This window comes from Crocodylus siamensis, chromosome 15 (assembly GCF_052110815.1).
Source record: "Crocodylus siamensis isolate JL-2025a chromosome 15, ASM5211081v1, whole genome shotgun sequence".
NCBI classification, from domain to species: domain Eukaryota; kingdom Metazoa; phylum Chordata; order Crocodylia; family Crocodylidae; genus Crocodylus; species Crocodylus siamensis.
The window spans coordinates 23315784-23331363 of NC_143409.1; the positions used below are offsets into that span (position 1 = coordinate 23315784).

At 41.2% G+C, this 15580-nt stretch overlaps 1 protein-coding gene across 4 annotated transcripts in view; it reads right to left on the reverse strand.

The window, feature by feature from the left end:
- The window catches only part of ATOSA (atos homolog A), an 89561-nt gene that overhangs the window by 17130 nt on the left and 56851 nt on the right, over nucleotides 1–15580 (reverse strand). For all 4 annotated transcript variants that reach the window (XM_090028677.1, XM_090028678.1, XM_090028676.1 and 1 more), the window contains 6 exons: nucleotides 6405–6589; nucleotides 5304–5506; nucleotides 4506–4631; nucleotides 2403–4239; nucleotides 1722–1838; nucleotides 698–777 (listed from right to left, as the gene is read on the reverse strand). In XM_090028677.1, the coding sequence (XP_089884803.1) occupies nucleotides 698–777; nucleotides 1722–1838; nucleotides 2403–4239; nucleotides 4506–4631; nucleotides 5304–5506; nucleotides 6405–6589 (2548 nt within the window). The remainder of the gene's footprint in view (nucleotides 1–697; nucleotides 778–1721; nucleotides 1839–2402; nucleotides 4240–4505; nucleotides 4632–5303; nucleotides 5507–6404; nucleotides 6590–15580) is intronic.

Sequence of the window (15580 nt, forward strand, 5' to 3'; positions counted from 1 at the left end):
GGATAGTCCTGCTTTGAGCAGGGGGTTGGAACATATGACCTCCTGAGGTCCCTTCCAACCCTACTTTTTTTTTTTTTTATAATTCTAAGGACCAAGTCCTGGGTTCTTATCTTCTAGTTCATGCTGTTCAGACAGTATCATATGTTCAAAGAAACAAAAACAAAAAACCCCAAACCAAAACCAAACCAAACACAAATAAATAACCTTGATAGCAGGGACCAGAAGCCAGGATTTGGCCCTTTCTGGGGGAAGTGCTCCAACCACAAGAGTAATCATTCTGCTTGCTTGCTCCTTTCTGGCTTCCTGAATGCCCATCTTCAACAGAAACCATCTGGCTCACTTCTGAACATGCGCAGTAGACCAAATCTGTATTTCTTCAGGGCCAAATGTGGCTGTAATTAATCTCGGAACCAGGAATTTGTGTAGCCACTAAGCTGATTTGATTTGGATTGCTCTTCACACAATATAGGTACCTACTTTCTGCCAAAGTCCTGTTAGGCACCTAGAAAAGTAAACCTGGATCCAGCCCTGTGTGTAGAACGCAAATGAACTACAGGTGCCTTTGAAAAGCACCCACATTTTATCTGGTCTTAAATAGTTTGTTTTACTCATCTAATTCATTTTCACTTATGCATATGCATAATTTGACTCTGAATACATTCCCTACTTTCTGCCAAGTAAAAGGATAAATAAATACCTTCTTGTGGAGAAGCATTTTAATCGTAGCAATGATGAATCCAGATCAAAGCACCCAGACTGCATTTTTCTCTGTGGAACCTTAGAGGAAATACCATGCATCACAAATGTTGTTGCTAGCAATAATTTTGATTTTACAAAATGACAAAGGATAGATAATGTTTTTGCATATGAAATTTAAATATTTAAAGTTATTAATGTCAATAATTAAATATTAAAATTCCTGTTTTACATTTTGGTAATTACAGAAAATAAAAAGAAAATAATCAGCAGAAGCACCCAGCAGTTTTTAAACTGAAAACCACAGCCAAACCACAAAACAGAAATCTTCCCCAAAACACTGTTCTGTTCATTCAGGAACAAGTACATATCATTGGAATGGAAAAACAAATGTGACTTGTTTTACGTGGAAGCCAAGTCATGCTTTTTTGTCTATGTATTAAACTGTTAATACAATATATTTACAGGAGAATGTCAATACCTTTCCCTTTTTAAAAACAAAACTTTGTTAGTTAAAAGAGCCCATTTAATAGAACACCAAAAACTTTTGTATGCATAGCAAGAAATAAAAATATTTTCCTGAAACCTATCATGTCATTATGTTAAGTAATAATTAAGTGAACGCCTCCTCTGACAGGAGAAAAAGGTTTTATTACCTAGAGCTAACAGAAGTAAAGGCTTTATTCTTCATTATCCTACCTAGTGGTAAACCATGATTTGTTGACCATGAATTAAATATTCATGTTTATCCTCATGTACACAACTTTTCAAGCACCCTCTTCTGGCCCTTTTCTGTACTACAGAATGTTGTATTATTAAACTTCTGTGGTCATCAGATATGAGGGGTTTTGGTTTTTAAACACACATTACTCTTCAGTTGTGAGCTTTAATTTTAAAATTCACCACTAGGTAGATCACTATGTTTTCTTAGATTGAAAAATACTTATATACTTCATATTTTTCTAGAATAGATGGACAATATAAAATGTTACATTTTTGCTGTTTCAAAAATGAAAACAACTTACAGGACTCGAAAGAAGAGGTAATCCAGTTCGAGGATGGAAGGCCTTAGTTGAAGTCCCATCTAAAGAGCGAAAATTGTGTTTCCGCCAAATATTTGAATGTTTGAAGGATGATGGCCTCTGCCAGTGAAATAAATTTATGGAAGGTAGTAACAAGATACTTGAAGGCCTATCACAATAAAACTCAGTTTGTTTTTTTAAAAACATTATGTTTCTAGTGTCTGCTGTAGCATTTTAAGATTATATGCTGGTTCAGAGAATTGAGCTGTTACTGTTTTAGGAAACAATACAGAACAAAACAAATGCTCTAAAGAAAAGTTTCCTTTGGTTCTTGCAGCCACTAAGATCTAACTCACTTGTTACATAATGTCACCTAGTTAGGTGTTATTCTATTATTAAAGCCTCCAAGATGTCTTGTAAGTAGTTAGTAGTGTCCACAGGAACTGTCATTAGGAATTGTTTTGATGAGAAAGACCTGGCAATCTTCCTCTAACTACACAGCACAAAGAAAAATGCACACAGTCAATCTTTAGGTCTGAAAGCAGAGGATTTAGCTACGATTATTTTGTATGAACAGCATGATTAAAAAGACATCTACCTAATCTGAAATTCTCTCTAAGTTGATATACAATATATTGTACATTATCTGATTACAAGTTCCTCTCCTTTTAGATAAGCCCTTACCTGCACATCTGTATTCTTCAGCCGTTCACACCTGCTCAAATAATCTTCTACAGGTTTCCTCTGAGAACTGCTTTGAAGTTCATGATCTGTTGGGTCTTCATTCTCATCATGTTCATTTTTAACTTTATCTTGTTTGTTTTTGCATTTGACATTGTCATGATCTTTATTTAAATAGTTTTCAATACTAACAAGTTGAGTATTTTGCTCATAAATATTTGGTTTTTTTGAGTCTTTATCTAAGCACCTGAAGTCATTTTTGTGCAAAATGTCAGATGTCTGCAGAGTTGCCTTTTTTGTACTTTCAGGTATTTTTAACCTATCTATCTGTGGATTGTTAGCACACTCTATGTTGCTGTTCTCACTAATGATCGTTTTCTCTCTTAGTTTATTTGCGCAAATCCAGTCATCAATGTTGTTAGAACACTGTTTAGCAATACTTTTACTGGTCTCTTGGTCTGTATGTGGATAACCAGAAAATACTATTTCCAATTTATCTGGCAATTCAGATTTATTTTCTTTGATACATGTTGTATGTGTGCTAGTAAGTGAATTGACAGTTTTATTTAAAGTCTGCTGAAATGTATTTTGGATAACTTCATTAGGTTTTGCTAGAAGCAATTTCCTTCTTGCTTGGGGTTTTGGAGAAGCCTTCAGTTCACCATCAGGTCTACAAGAACTAATAGGAGTATCAAGTGTTTTGGTCTTCAGTTTATTGAGGTCTTCTAATGCAGCTAAATCAGTTTTAGAGAGAGAAGCTGTTTCCTTGCTTCTCTTTAAGGAGTTTTCGTCGTCACATGAATTTCGAAACATTTTTGAAGCAACTGAACTGGCTTCATGCATACTGAATGGACGCCCAGCAATGTGTGAAGTAGCTGGATCACAGTGAATCAGGTGCTGGGCAATCCTTGCTATAACTTCCTGTCGCTCCTGGAGTAGAGAGCCTATCAAAGGATTAGTCATCTCTCCTACTGGCTGATGGCAACTGTGATTCACTGGAACATGGGAATCAAGCAATGAAATCTCTGGCATTCCTCTCATTTTGCCTTCACTGCCATCTTCTGATGAAGTAATATCTGGAATACTGACCGAAACAGAGGAGGTTTCCCTGCTTTTTCTCAGCAGGCTTTCATCTTCGTAAGTACTCCGAAAAATTTTTGAAGTAGCTGAATTGGTTTCATGCACGCTGAGTGGGCATCCAGTTTTGGGTGGAGTTGTTGGGTCACAGTGAACCAAGTGCTGGGCAATCCTTGCAATAACTTCCTGTCGTTCCTGAAGCAAAGAACCTATAAAAAGATTAGTTTCTCCTAAGGGCTGACGGAAACAGGAGCCATTTGAAACATGGGAATCAACCAATGAAAAAGATTTAAAAGTTCTGATCGACATTTCATTTTGCTGTATCTTATTGTCTGCTGTGGAATTACAGCACTGAATTTTAGACTGTGATGCTCCAAAGTCAGACCCAAGACCAGTTGTTGGATGCAGTTTTAAATTTTTGACAGATGCAGTAAATTCAGGGGGGTTTTTTGTATTAAGTAAACTTTCAGGTGTTACTGTCCATGTTTGTTTCCCATACAGGCGCTGTGAACTGGGCATACTGCATTGCTCCGCCTCAGTGGAGTCACAGTGCTGATATACGTTACGTTCTTGAATTCTCTTTTCATAAAAACCAAGGTTTGTGTGAATACTACAAGTCAAAACTGGATAGTTAGATTGTCTTGGCAAAGACTGGACGCTGACTTTCAAGGCCACATTGTGAGAAACATTAGGAACAGGAAACACATGTTCAGTTGGTGTCTGGGAGAAAGTCCACTGCAGGTCTACATCAGCAGCACTTACTCTGAAACAATACAGAATTTCCATATTAATTTTCACTGCGTGCAGATTTTTCTAAAGAAATACAATTTTAGAGAAAAGGCATTAAGAAACCACTAACTAACATATATTGCAAAATTCCCAAACTAAATGTCAGAACAATCAGTGAGAAAAGCTTGACCACATAAGTCCTGAACATAAACTGGAAAAAGGAGAAGTAGAGAGAAACAAATGACTTTAAGACTTGTTTGGTAAAAATTAAGCAAATGGCTCTTTTTGCCTCAGACCTACCTGTACAGAATATTACGTGGAACAGCACCATGCGAAACACTTAGCCAAGCACTTAACTGAGAAAAGAAAACAAAAGAGCGGACAGCCAGTAAGAGGGTCTTCTCTTCAATAAATCGATCTCCAGTTCTAAAACACATTAAAAAGAAAAAAAAAATCAGGTGTTGGTAAAAAGCATTACAAAGAAAAGTAAATAATGCACAGAGCACCTTTACTTCTATCTTGTTAAAAATCTTAGGATCTGTAATAGTATACTGCAACAACAGATCTTGCTTTGAAAACATTTCCTTTCATCACCCTTGAACTGAAGTCGCGTATTTTCTAAACATCCTGCAGGAAATTATAATTCAATGAACAACTACATAAAGATGAACAAAGACACATGTGTTATCAAAACAACTAGCATTCAATAATTGAAAATAAAATTTGCCCTCCAAGTGCCGTGTTGGAAAAACAAGCCATACTGTTGTGGTGAACAGTCATGAAGAGTGATGCATGTCCTTAACAAAACCCATACAGTACACTTAGAAAAAAAATCACCAGGATTTATTCTCTTCTACCTACATAACCATTTTTTACATCTTCAAAGCATGTATACAATGCATTCATTCTCAGTGGGTACATGTGGTGCAAGGCTGTCAGAAACAAAGCTCAAATTTTGATAGTGTGTACTTATTTTCCAGACACAGCACTAATGATGTGGGAGCAAAATCTAAGGTATGAAACCAGCTGGTTGCCCTGCATGAATCCTTACACTTTAAACGGCCCTTCCCCTCTACTGCCGGACCAATATCCACTTACTGTCGGGGAACTGGTTCCAAAATCCACCTCTCTAATAACAATGCATCTTGTTTGATTGCAGGATCATTTAAATCATTCCCTTCAGTGGTGGGGCCTTCATCACTATAGCAACAGTCTGGAAGTAGCATCACTTCTACCATGATAGGAATATTATTTTTCCACAGCAGCATAACCTCAGACCTGGTTCGTCTGGCTTGGCGACACTAAAACAAAGCCACACATACAGACAACATATTAGTTGCACCTAAATCTGCTTGAAGACAATATCAGCAGTAACCAAAAAAGATTAAGAGCCCAACCTGGCAAAACACATCTGCGTTTTTCCAGATAGCATTACAAATGCGAGGCAAAAGAGAGTTATTTGATGACAATATGGGAGAATTGGTTAAGGTTGCTCATACAGATAAAATCCCCATCACCTGCATTCTGCTATTTGCCCTTCTCTTTCTGTGAGGCCCATCTATTAAGATTCCAGTACACTGTAGGGGTTTTAAAAATCCTAGGTCTGAAGTGACCCTTCTGCATGGCCAGAGAGGCATGATGACAGAGCACTCTGGACCAAAATCTCTACCTTCTGAGTTGGAGCATGCTAACCTGTTTCCATCAACTAGCCCTACCCTAGAAAACCCACCCAAAAAGCCTTTCATGATTACCTAGAAATGCAAGAGCAATTAGGAAAGTCTGCATTTAAAAACCAGAACAAAACCATAAACACTAACTATGATTGGTTATACTTCAGCTGACAAAAAGTACTTTGTAATCTGCTATGCAGAAGCATAATAGTGTTTTCAGATACCTCAGGAATAGAAATGATACTTCATATTCATAATTAAAATACTTTCTATGTGCTGTCTATCAGCATGTGCTTTTTGGGATAGTTACATTTGCAGTGTTATTTGTCAATGATGTATTTAAGTGAAAGAACCAACTTAAAACAGAAAAAAAATGTCTATTGTAAGTATCCCCTCCTACAAAGCTAGGAGGGAGACCTTCAGATTATTTAAAATTGTTGCATCTCAATGAACTTCAATGAAACCAAAACACTATGCACCAGCTGAGGATCTGTCCCCTAATTTTAACCATGAATCAACATGGTCATACCTGTGTGAGTTTGTCACTGCATTCATGCTTAGTTGTTAGTGGTTGACTTGATTGTGCTGGAGGGCAATGGAAACCCTCTGTCCTACCCTTTACAGAATGTTCTGGTGTTCGACCTTCAGTAATCAACAAGGCCAATGAGACAAGAAACTCCTCTGCTTCATATTCAAAGTATTCATCTAAAGCGTCTGTTGTTAAACAAAGAGAGAAAAAAATTCATTAAACATTAAAGAGTATTAAAATGTCAGACACCTTCCTATGCACATCGAAAGTATTACATCTTTCTTGTTTAAAACCAACAAGAAAAACACCACTTCAGCTGTAACATTTGCTGTGCAGCTGGCATTTTGCTACCTCTGATCTCTGCAATTATCATGTGCTGCCGCATATTCCACATTCCCCTCAAAACAGTCGCACAGAAATTACACTAGTCCCTTAGTCTAAGTGACTATTCAAATTTAGCATATGAAAAAGTCTGAATCTTACAACAGTCTTTTGAAAAAATAAAGTTGCACAGTATCAAAACAGTGCTGGCAACACCCAATCTACCCAACAGAAGGAACCTCTACTGCTTCAGTCTATCAGTATTTGGCAATACTCTTAAAACTGCTGAGACCTAGACTTTAATTACACAAAACCTGTAAGGATTTTTGTGAGTGGTATCATAATGGAGGGAGATATTCCGCAGAACTAGTGTGTGTCTATAGGTACCTTTGAGTACCAGGTAGGCAGGTACCCTTCCTCAGGATCCTGCCCAGAAGCCTGTCTATATTCCTCCCAGCTATGTAGCTGGTCCAGTTAGGTATCGCACACAAAAAATACTTGCCTCTTGCACTTTTTATGGACCATAACAGCTACAACTTTACTCCAACACTACCACAAAGCTTGTGAGAACGTTTGGATGATGTACCCCAAGTGAAAAAGGCACCCTGCTTATTCAAATGTTAAGTCCGAGTAAAGCATTCTGCAGGAATATAAACTTCAGTTTTTGATTTCTGTTCTTGGCTGGAAAAGGCTCCAGAAGTTATACAATTGAAAGTTCTGGTGAGGTATAGCCTTTGCCTTCCAGCAGATGCAAAAAGAATATAGGAAAACATGGAGACTGCCAAACAGACAAGATTAAGTAATCTAATCATGTATTTCCTGCCGTTTGGCACGTGGGTATTGATCCAGCCTACAATGAAATGGATAACATAATGACTATTTGATTAGTTTAACTAAGGAGGCCTCAGGACTGATTTCTGTAACATTTCCGAATACTTAAACATTTGATTTCCATCGCCAAGTTGAATTTTCTTTCAATTTCTACAATAAATATAACTACGTAAAAAGGAAAGGTATATTAAATTTATTGCCGTCACTGTGATACCAAAGTCACTGCATAACAACATTTTTCTTCATTTAAGCTTTGTTACTACCAAAGAACCTGGGTTTGAGGTATTCTAGTGCAAGTGTAGTGCATAGGTAGTAACAAAAGTTCTGTAGTTGTTACCTAACTTTCCAGATTGCCATGGCTGCTCTGCAATTCTTTAAACAAAGGATGAAATAAGAGTTTTGAGTGGTGAACCACTGCTGACTCATACTATCATTACACTAATAAACTGGCTGGGCTCTGACGCAGAATGTGTAGGGGCACTATGGCTTAGTGTCACTGATTGCATAGGAAACAAACCAGAGTGGCTGCCGTACACAATGCAGAACTCCCCCAAACCTTGTGAATAAGGGGAGGGGAAAAGTTAAATATTTCTTAGGGAGAGAACAGAACAATGTCTTTTTTCAGAATTTTTTTTATTATTTTATTTTTTCATTGCAAAATTTCTGCCTACCAAAAGAAGGTTAGCTAATATGATAAACAGTTAACATCACAGCTTTTGCATAATCATGCAAACAAAAACGTTTTGAGGAACACAGGATATTTGCTCTTACTGCATAAGGTCCGGTCTAAACTAGTACAAAAAATTAAAATTCAACAATCCTTGTAGGTAAAGCAGCACCTGGCAGCACCCTTAATAAATTACAGAGATACTTGATTCCAGCAGATGCATAAACATAGCAGATTCACTTAAATTTGTCTGTCACATAACCCTTTCATTGTGGAAATTTCAAGCATCATTTATATACAGCTTCAGTTTACCTGAGTCTCAAAAATTCTGCCTGTTTAAGAAAATTCCAACACACATTCATGTATCAAATGATTTACTTAGTTTTCCTCTTACAAAGCAAAAAACATTCAAGCTCTACTTGAAGTGCAGCAGTGAAACAACCAAAGTTCACTTTTTCATGCAAGGGAAAGACACAATGGGCTGCTTCACAGTTCTAACTGACATGTTCTACTGTAGTGGTGCACAACTTTTTCGGCATATGGTTCATATGAGTGGTGCCAGATTGGTCTGTGGGCCGGATATAGTCCACAAACCCAACCCAGCATGTTAGTCTAGCTGGGCCTGGATCTAGTAGCTGGTTCCCACTGTAGTCTCAGTGCCACGGCTGCCCTCCAGCCCTCCCTCCTAGGATCCCTATGCCCAGAAAAGAGGGGCCAGGTAGCATTGGGGGGGAGGAGGGGCAGTCTGTCTAACATCAGGACAGAGGCTCTGCACAAAGCAGGGAAGTGGGGTACAGCTTGGTCACTCCAGCAATCCCGACACGTGGCTGCAGCCTGGCCAGGGCCGATTCCATGCAGTTGCATCAGGCCCTAGCCAGACCGTTTCTGCAGCCAGATAAGGCCTTGGCATAATCCAGGTGCATGGAAGTGGGACCCAATCCCTCTGTGCGGGGCTGGCTGATCTAGTTGCATGATGCTTGGACATTTAGCAATGAGTGAGTGGTGGCAGTGTTAAACACTTCCACTCCCTTGCTGCCAAATTCCTGGACCTGGGAAAACCCCATGGTCCTGATTACATGGCTCCATGGGCTGGATCTGGCTTGTAACCGAGCGGTAAAGCACCTACCAAAAAAAAAAAAAAAGTACCCAGGGATATAGCTCCCACTGGCTGCAACTCACCACTTCCCAAACTTCATACTAGTCCAGTTCTGATCTAAGATGTACGGGTTGATAATCATGTGGTACATACTCTCCTTGCTCCTTAGTACCACAGCACCAGGCAAGCAGGATAAAAACACATGAAAGAATCAAGGACAAATCTTCAAAACACAGGAGCTGAGAGATGTATATAAACAAATACAGGCAACCCCTGCTCAGCGCTCTTAATTGGTTCTGGAAAACACAAGCACTAAGCGAAACTGCATTAAGCGAAACCCATTTCCCCATTGGATTTAATGTAAATAAAGATAATCGGTTTCTCACCACCTGATGGCCCAGACCCTGCGCTCCTGCAGCCACACCCTGGGCCCTGTGCTCCTGGGGGATGTGCCTGCCCAGGGATTTCTGGTGAGAAGGCAGCAGGGCTCTGGTGCGGGGTAAGCAGTGGAGCCACCCACCCACTTATGCCCCATGTCGCCCAGTGGGAAGTCCTTCCAGGGCACCCGGCACAGATCGCTGCAGGGGGCATGGGTGGGTGAGCTCTGTAGGTTCAGCTTGGACTGGCCCAGGCCCCACACCCCTGACACCCTGCCGGCTCAGGCCCCACACTCCTGACACCCCTTCTCACTGCCACTGTTGCTCCAGCACCATGTGCTAGAGTGGACCCTGCACTCCTGCCACCTTGCCCTGGGCTCCAAGCTCACATTGCCCGCCCCCACCCCCCTCACTGCTCCTGCTCCTCCCTACCTGCTGCAGCACCATGTGCCATAGCAGACCCTGGGCTCCTGTCCTGCCTCCTTAGGCTCCCGCTGGCTGCAACTCACCACGTCCCTTGATGCTGATGCCACTGCTTCTCCCCACCTCCACACTGAGCACTATAATGAAATGCACTCAAGAGTTAAGTGAAACCAGGTATGTGTTTTAAATTAGCGCTATAACAAAACCACGTTAAATGAAACCACATTAAGCAGGGGTTACCTGTATGGATGTGTGATATGACACCCAACGTTATATGTGAAATAACTCTATCGGTACGTGCAACTGTAATGAACAGTCCCCAGCTCCAGTAATCCAGATTCACGGTGAGACTGGAGAATACTTGAGTATTTCCCGTACCTTGCAAGACATCACCCGCAGAAGGCTGATATCGACAAAGATATCCAGCATCACCTCAAATCTGCAAAGGCAGTCTTCGGACGTCTGAGGAAACCGTTGTTTGAAGATTGTGACATCAGACCCAAAACCAAGCTCATGGTTTATCAAGCAGTTGTGATCCCCATCTTACTGTGCAGATTTGAGACATGGATAACGTACAGGAGACACCTCAAGTCCTTGGAGAAGTACTATCAACACTGCCTGCAGAAGATTCTTTGAATCCAGTGGCTAGACAGATGCACCAACATTAGTGTCCTCTCCCAAGCAAACACCACAAGCATTGATGCAACCATTATCCAACACCAGCTTCACTGGGCTGGCTACATCATAGAATCATAGAAAATTAGGGTTGGAAGCGACCTTGGGAACTCATCTAGTCCAACCCACTACTCAAAGTAGGTCCATCCCTAATTAAATCATCCCAGCCACAGCTTTGTCTAGCCGGGCTTTGAAAGCCTCCAAGAATGGACATTCCACCACCTCTCTGGGTACCTGTTCCAGTGCTTTACTACTCTCCTAGTGAGAAAATTTTCTAATATCTAACCTAAACTTCCCTTGCTGCAACTTGAGACCATTGCTTCTTGTTCTGTCATCTGCCACCACCAGAAAGTTTAGTTCCATCCTCTTTCAAACCCTCTTCATGTAGTTGAAAGCTACTTTTAAGTCCCCTCTCAGTCTCTTCTTCTCTAGACTAAATAAGCCCAGTTCCCTCAGTCTTTCCTCAGAAGTCATGTGGGGAAGCTGGGGCACCACTTTTGTCACCCTCTGCTGGACTCTCTCCTACCTGTCCACATCCTTTCTGTAGTGAGAGGCCCAAAACTGGACACAGTATTCCAGATGTGGCCTCACCAGTGCAGAAGAACGGAATAATCACTTCCCCTGACCTACTAGCAACACACCTACTAATGCAGCCCAGTATGCCATTAGTCTTCTTGGCTACAAAGGCACACTGCTGGCTCATATTCAGCTAATGTACAGCTTTGTCTACCGTATCCTCCAGGTCCTTTTCTGCAGAGCTGCTGCCCAGCCAGTCAGCCCCCAGCCTGTACTGGTGTATGGGACTGTTCTGTCCTGAGTGCAGGACTTTGCACTTGTCCTTGTTGAACCTCATGAGATTTCTTTTGGCCCAATCCTCCAACTTGTCTAGGCCACTGAATCCTAGCCCTACCTCCAGCGTATCTACTAATCCACCCAACTTGGTGTCGTCTGCAAATTTGCTCGGGCACTCTATGCCATCTTCCAAGTTGTTGATGAAGACATTGAACAAAACCAGCCTAAGGACTGACTCCTGACTCCACTTCATACCGGCTGCCAACTAAACATTGAGCCATTGATTAACTACTCTCTGACTCCAATGCTCCAGCCAGTTTTTTTTCCACCTTACAAGTCCATTCATCCAACCCATACTTCCTTAGCTTGCCTGTGAGAATGCAAGGCTTTTGATATGGTCTCCCACAGCTAAAATCAAGGTATACCCCATCCACCAGTCTCCCTGCATCCACATCCCACAATCTCCCCGCATTGGTCATGCAGATGACCAACTACACACTCCCAAAGCAAGTATTATACTCAGTCAGTCACCGTGTATGCTCAAAAGGAGGGCAGAGAAGGCATTTCAAGGACATCCTCAAGGTCAGCTTGGAAAAAAAAGGCAATACCATTATCAACTCATGAGAGACTATTGCCCCAGACGGCCCCAAATAGAGGAAGAGCCTGCTGTAAGGATCTCAGTACTTTGAAACCTTACAATAACAACAGGAGATGGAAAAGTAGAAGTGGCAGAAACAGTGTGTTGCAGACTGAACCAAGAGCCACGCACCCTGCATAGAAACATGTGCCCAAGCTGCAACAGTCTGTTGATCCCAGTTAGGCCTCATCTGCCATCTTCAAACTCACAGATAAGACACTCATGGAATACAATCATCCTCCACAGCTATAACAAGGCTGTATATGCTATAATATGCCAGTGAGGAGATAAACAGATGTTAAGAGATAAATGCAGGCTCAGGCTCATCTCTGACTGGTCACTGCTTCACTCCCACTGCCCAGCCCCTCTGCAAGGAAGTAATACTTAATGAGTAAATTTAGTTTTTGAATTGGGCTTCTGCTCAATTCACAGGTGAGTAATACCTCAAGTCTAAAAAGGGCAGAATAAATGTTTTATGTTGATGCAGTTACCCAATCTGTAGGTACCATTGTACTTCTTGCACATGCATTTTTTGCCTGTGAAAGAACAGGATCAGAACACGTATGGGAGTCTGTGCACACTAACAAAGATAACTCAACTGGCAGAAGATAGAAAAATTATTAATGATAAAATCCGTGCATCATAGATTATCAGATGGCACTGTTGTTCTTTACAGAGCACAGTGTATACACCAATGAGTTCTTTGATGGCTGCTGAGTCGGATGCACGAGTGACAGTTCTGCCCTGCAGGTAGGGCGCACAAACACAATAGCAGTGCTCTGAATCTGAGCAGCAGATTCTTTCCTTCCTTGATACTGCTCATCACAAAACTTGATCCAGTTTGCCTCACAGCACCTTGCTCCATCTGCAAGGTGACTCCACCAACCAGAGCAGCATTCTTCCACTTCTTTCCCAAAGGATGATATGTCACCTTTGCAAGCATCCTAAAATCTGTGTGGCACTCTGCCTCTTTTCTAGATCCTTTGGGAGCTTCAGACTACCTTCTTCAGGATCCTGTGATTTAGCATTTGCTTGATATGACCAAGCCACCCGAGTCTTTTCTTACTAATCACCGTTCCCATGAATGACATACCAGCACAATTTAACACTTCCACATTTGTGACCCTGTCTTGCCATCTTGTTCAAAGAACTGTATGCAGGCATCTGATATGAAAGCCGTTTAGTTTTTTTGATATGTTTGGCAAAGGTCATCCATGTTTCTGAGCCATATAGAAAAGTGAATAAAACACGTCTCATAAATACGGATTTTCGCTTGGAGTTGATAGTTTGTTATTGTTCCATAGATTAATGGAGTGGTAAATATTGAGGTTGTTTATACAGAGCAATCTGGACTGCTTAATACACTAGGCACATTTAACATGATTTTTATTCAGCCAAATTCAAGGTCTTACAACTATAACAGAAAATGTAAGCCATACTTTCAAAATGGGGGACTGTGAATTGGAAAATAACAACTCCGAAATAAACTTTGCTATCACATGATAGATAATAAAAATAAGCTCACAGTACCAAGAGGCTGCTAGGTTGAACATCACTAAATTTGTATACATACAGATGAGTATGGCATCATCTTTACATATGACATTGGCAAAATGATTATTGGAATATTGCTTCCACCCTGGCATCCAGACTTTAAAAAAAGAAGATGGCATCATGATCATCTATAACATGCCCACACAGGGAAAACAATCGATACTAAGGTTTCTTGCCTCAATAGCAGGAAAAAAAAATGCATGACACGTTTCACTGGCTGAAATTAGAATTATCCAGATTAAGAAAGAGGCACACAGGGTTTTTTGTTGGTTTGGGTTTTCTTTTTTTTACATGAGGAGCACATGGAAACTGGGTAGACTTACCACTGCTTGAAGTCTTTGGAAGTGAATCTCTTTCTAAACATAAGCTTTACTTCAATCAGAAGCTATCTGGCTTGATGCAATACTTCGTGGGTGAATTCTGTGACCTGTATTACACAGGACATCCTACCAGAATATAGTGATTCCCCTTATGGCTTTAATATAGTAAAAGCTTTGTTATTTGGCACCCATGGGGAATGGGGGGTGCTGGATAACAAAACATTCCAGTTAATTGAGAGGCCTGAACAGGCGTCTTTCCCTGTTCAGGCCTCCTACCCCCACACCCTTCTCAGCCAGCCGGGGCAACGATAGTGCTCCAGCTAGGGAACAGAGGGGCAGGGCCAACCCTGCTCCACTGGAGCAGACAGCACAGCCCCGCCCCGCCCAAGGCTGCAAAGCATCCTAGGATGCTGGGGGACTGTGAGTTAACTTAAACAAGGAAGGGGTCTGGGACAGAGATTCCTTAAACCAGTTTGACCTAAATCAGTCAAGCCTGATACTACATTTAACCAGGTTTACCTTAAACCAGTTTCAGTCATTTTGAAAATGGTTTATGTGCACTGAACTTCAGTTTATGCCTGTACACAACAGGTTACTGATCACTTAAACTGATTTGTGTAACTTCTGTCCCTAGCCTAGATGAGGTTTTTACATGCCTTATACTCAGGGGTGATGCATAGGGGGTGCACATGCACCCCCTGAGAGTGCCAGTGTACCCCGTCAGGGCGTGCTCCCTGTTTAGGTGGGAGCACCAGTGTGAGTGCCGGCCAGGGAGTGGGGCTGCCCGCAAAAGCAGCTGCGCTACTTCCGGAAGTGGCTGTGGGAGTTCCAGAAGTGGCACGGACGCTTTTACAGTGAGCGAGATCAGCCATGGCAGACACCCCCCAGCAACAGAATGGGCCTCCAGGGGACTGCCTCCCCCTCCCCCCCCCACACACACACACACAGTCACTGACTCAAGAGGCACCAGACACCCATGCTGATATTGGTGTGGTTTTGTGGTATACTGCATGATGAACCCTACACATTGTTTGAACATGCCAAAGTCAGACACCAAAATAGCAAGTGAACAAGAAATTTGGTCTGAAATAATTATTTCAAATCCAAAATACCCCAGTGATATTATCAGGTTTCATTAAAATTTGTATTGATCTTAGCAGAATCAGTATTAAGTTTAAGAAATGTAAAAAACTGCCAATGCTCTTTGGCAGTATTCTAGTATTCCTAACACCTATTAATAATCAACTTTTTAAAATGTATAAAGGTAAACACTAAGTACTTGCTGAATGGCTGGGAAGAAAGAAGTCTTATATGTATATATACCCCCTCACCTTCTTTTTTAGGATATATTCTGGTAAATGCTTTATTTTGGGGGGGAGGGGGGGGTTAATCTGGTATAGAAATCTTTTATTCCCAGTTCTGAAACACCACTGTATTCAGATTCTTAAAATAATACCATGCATCTCAAGATTTGTCAATAATT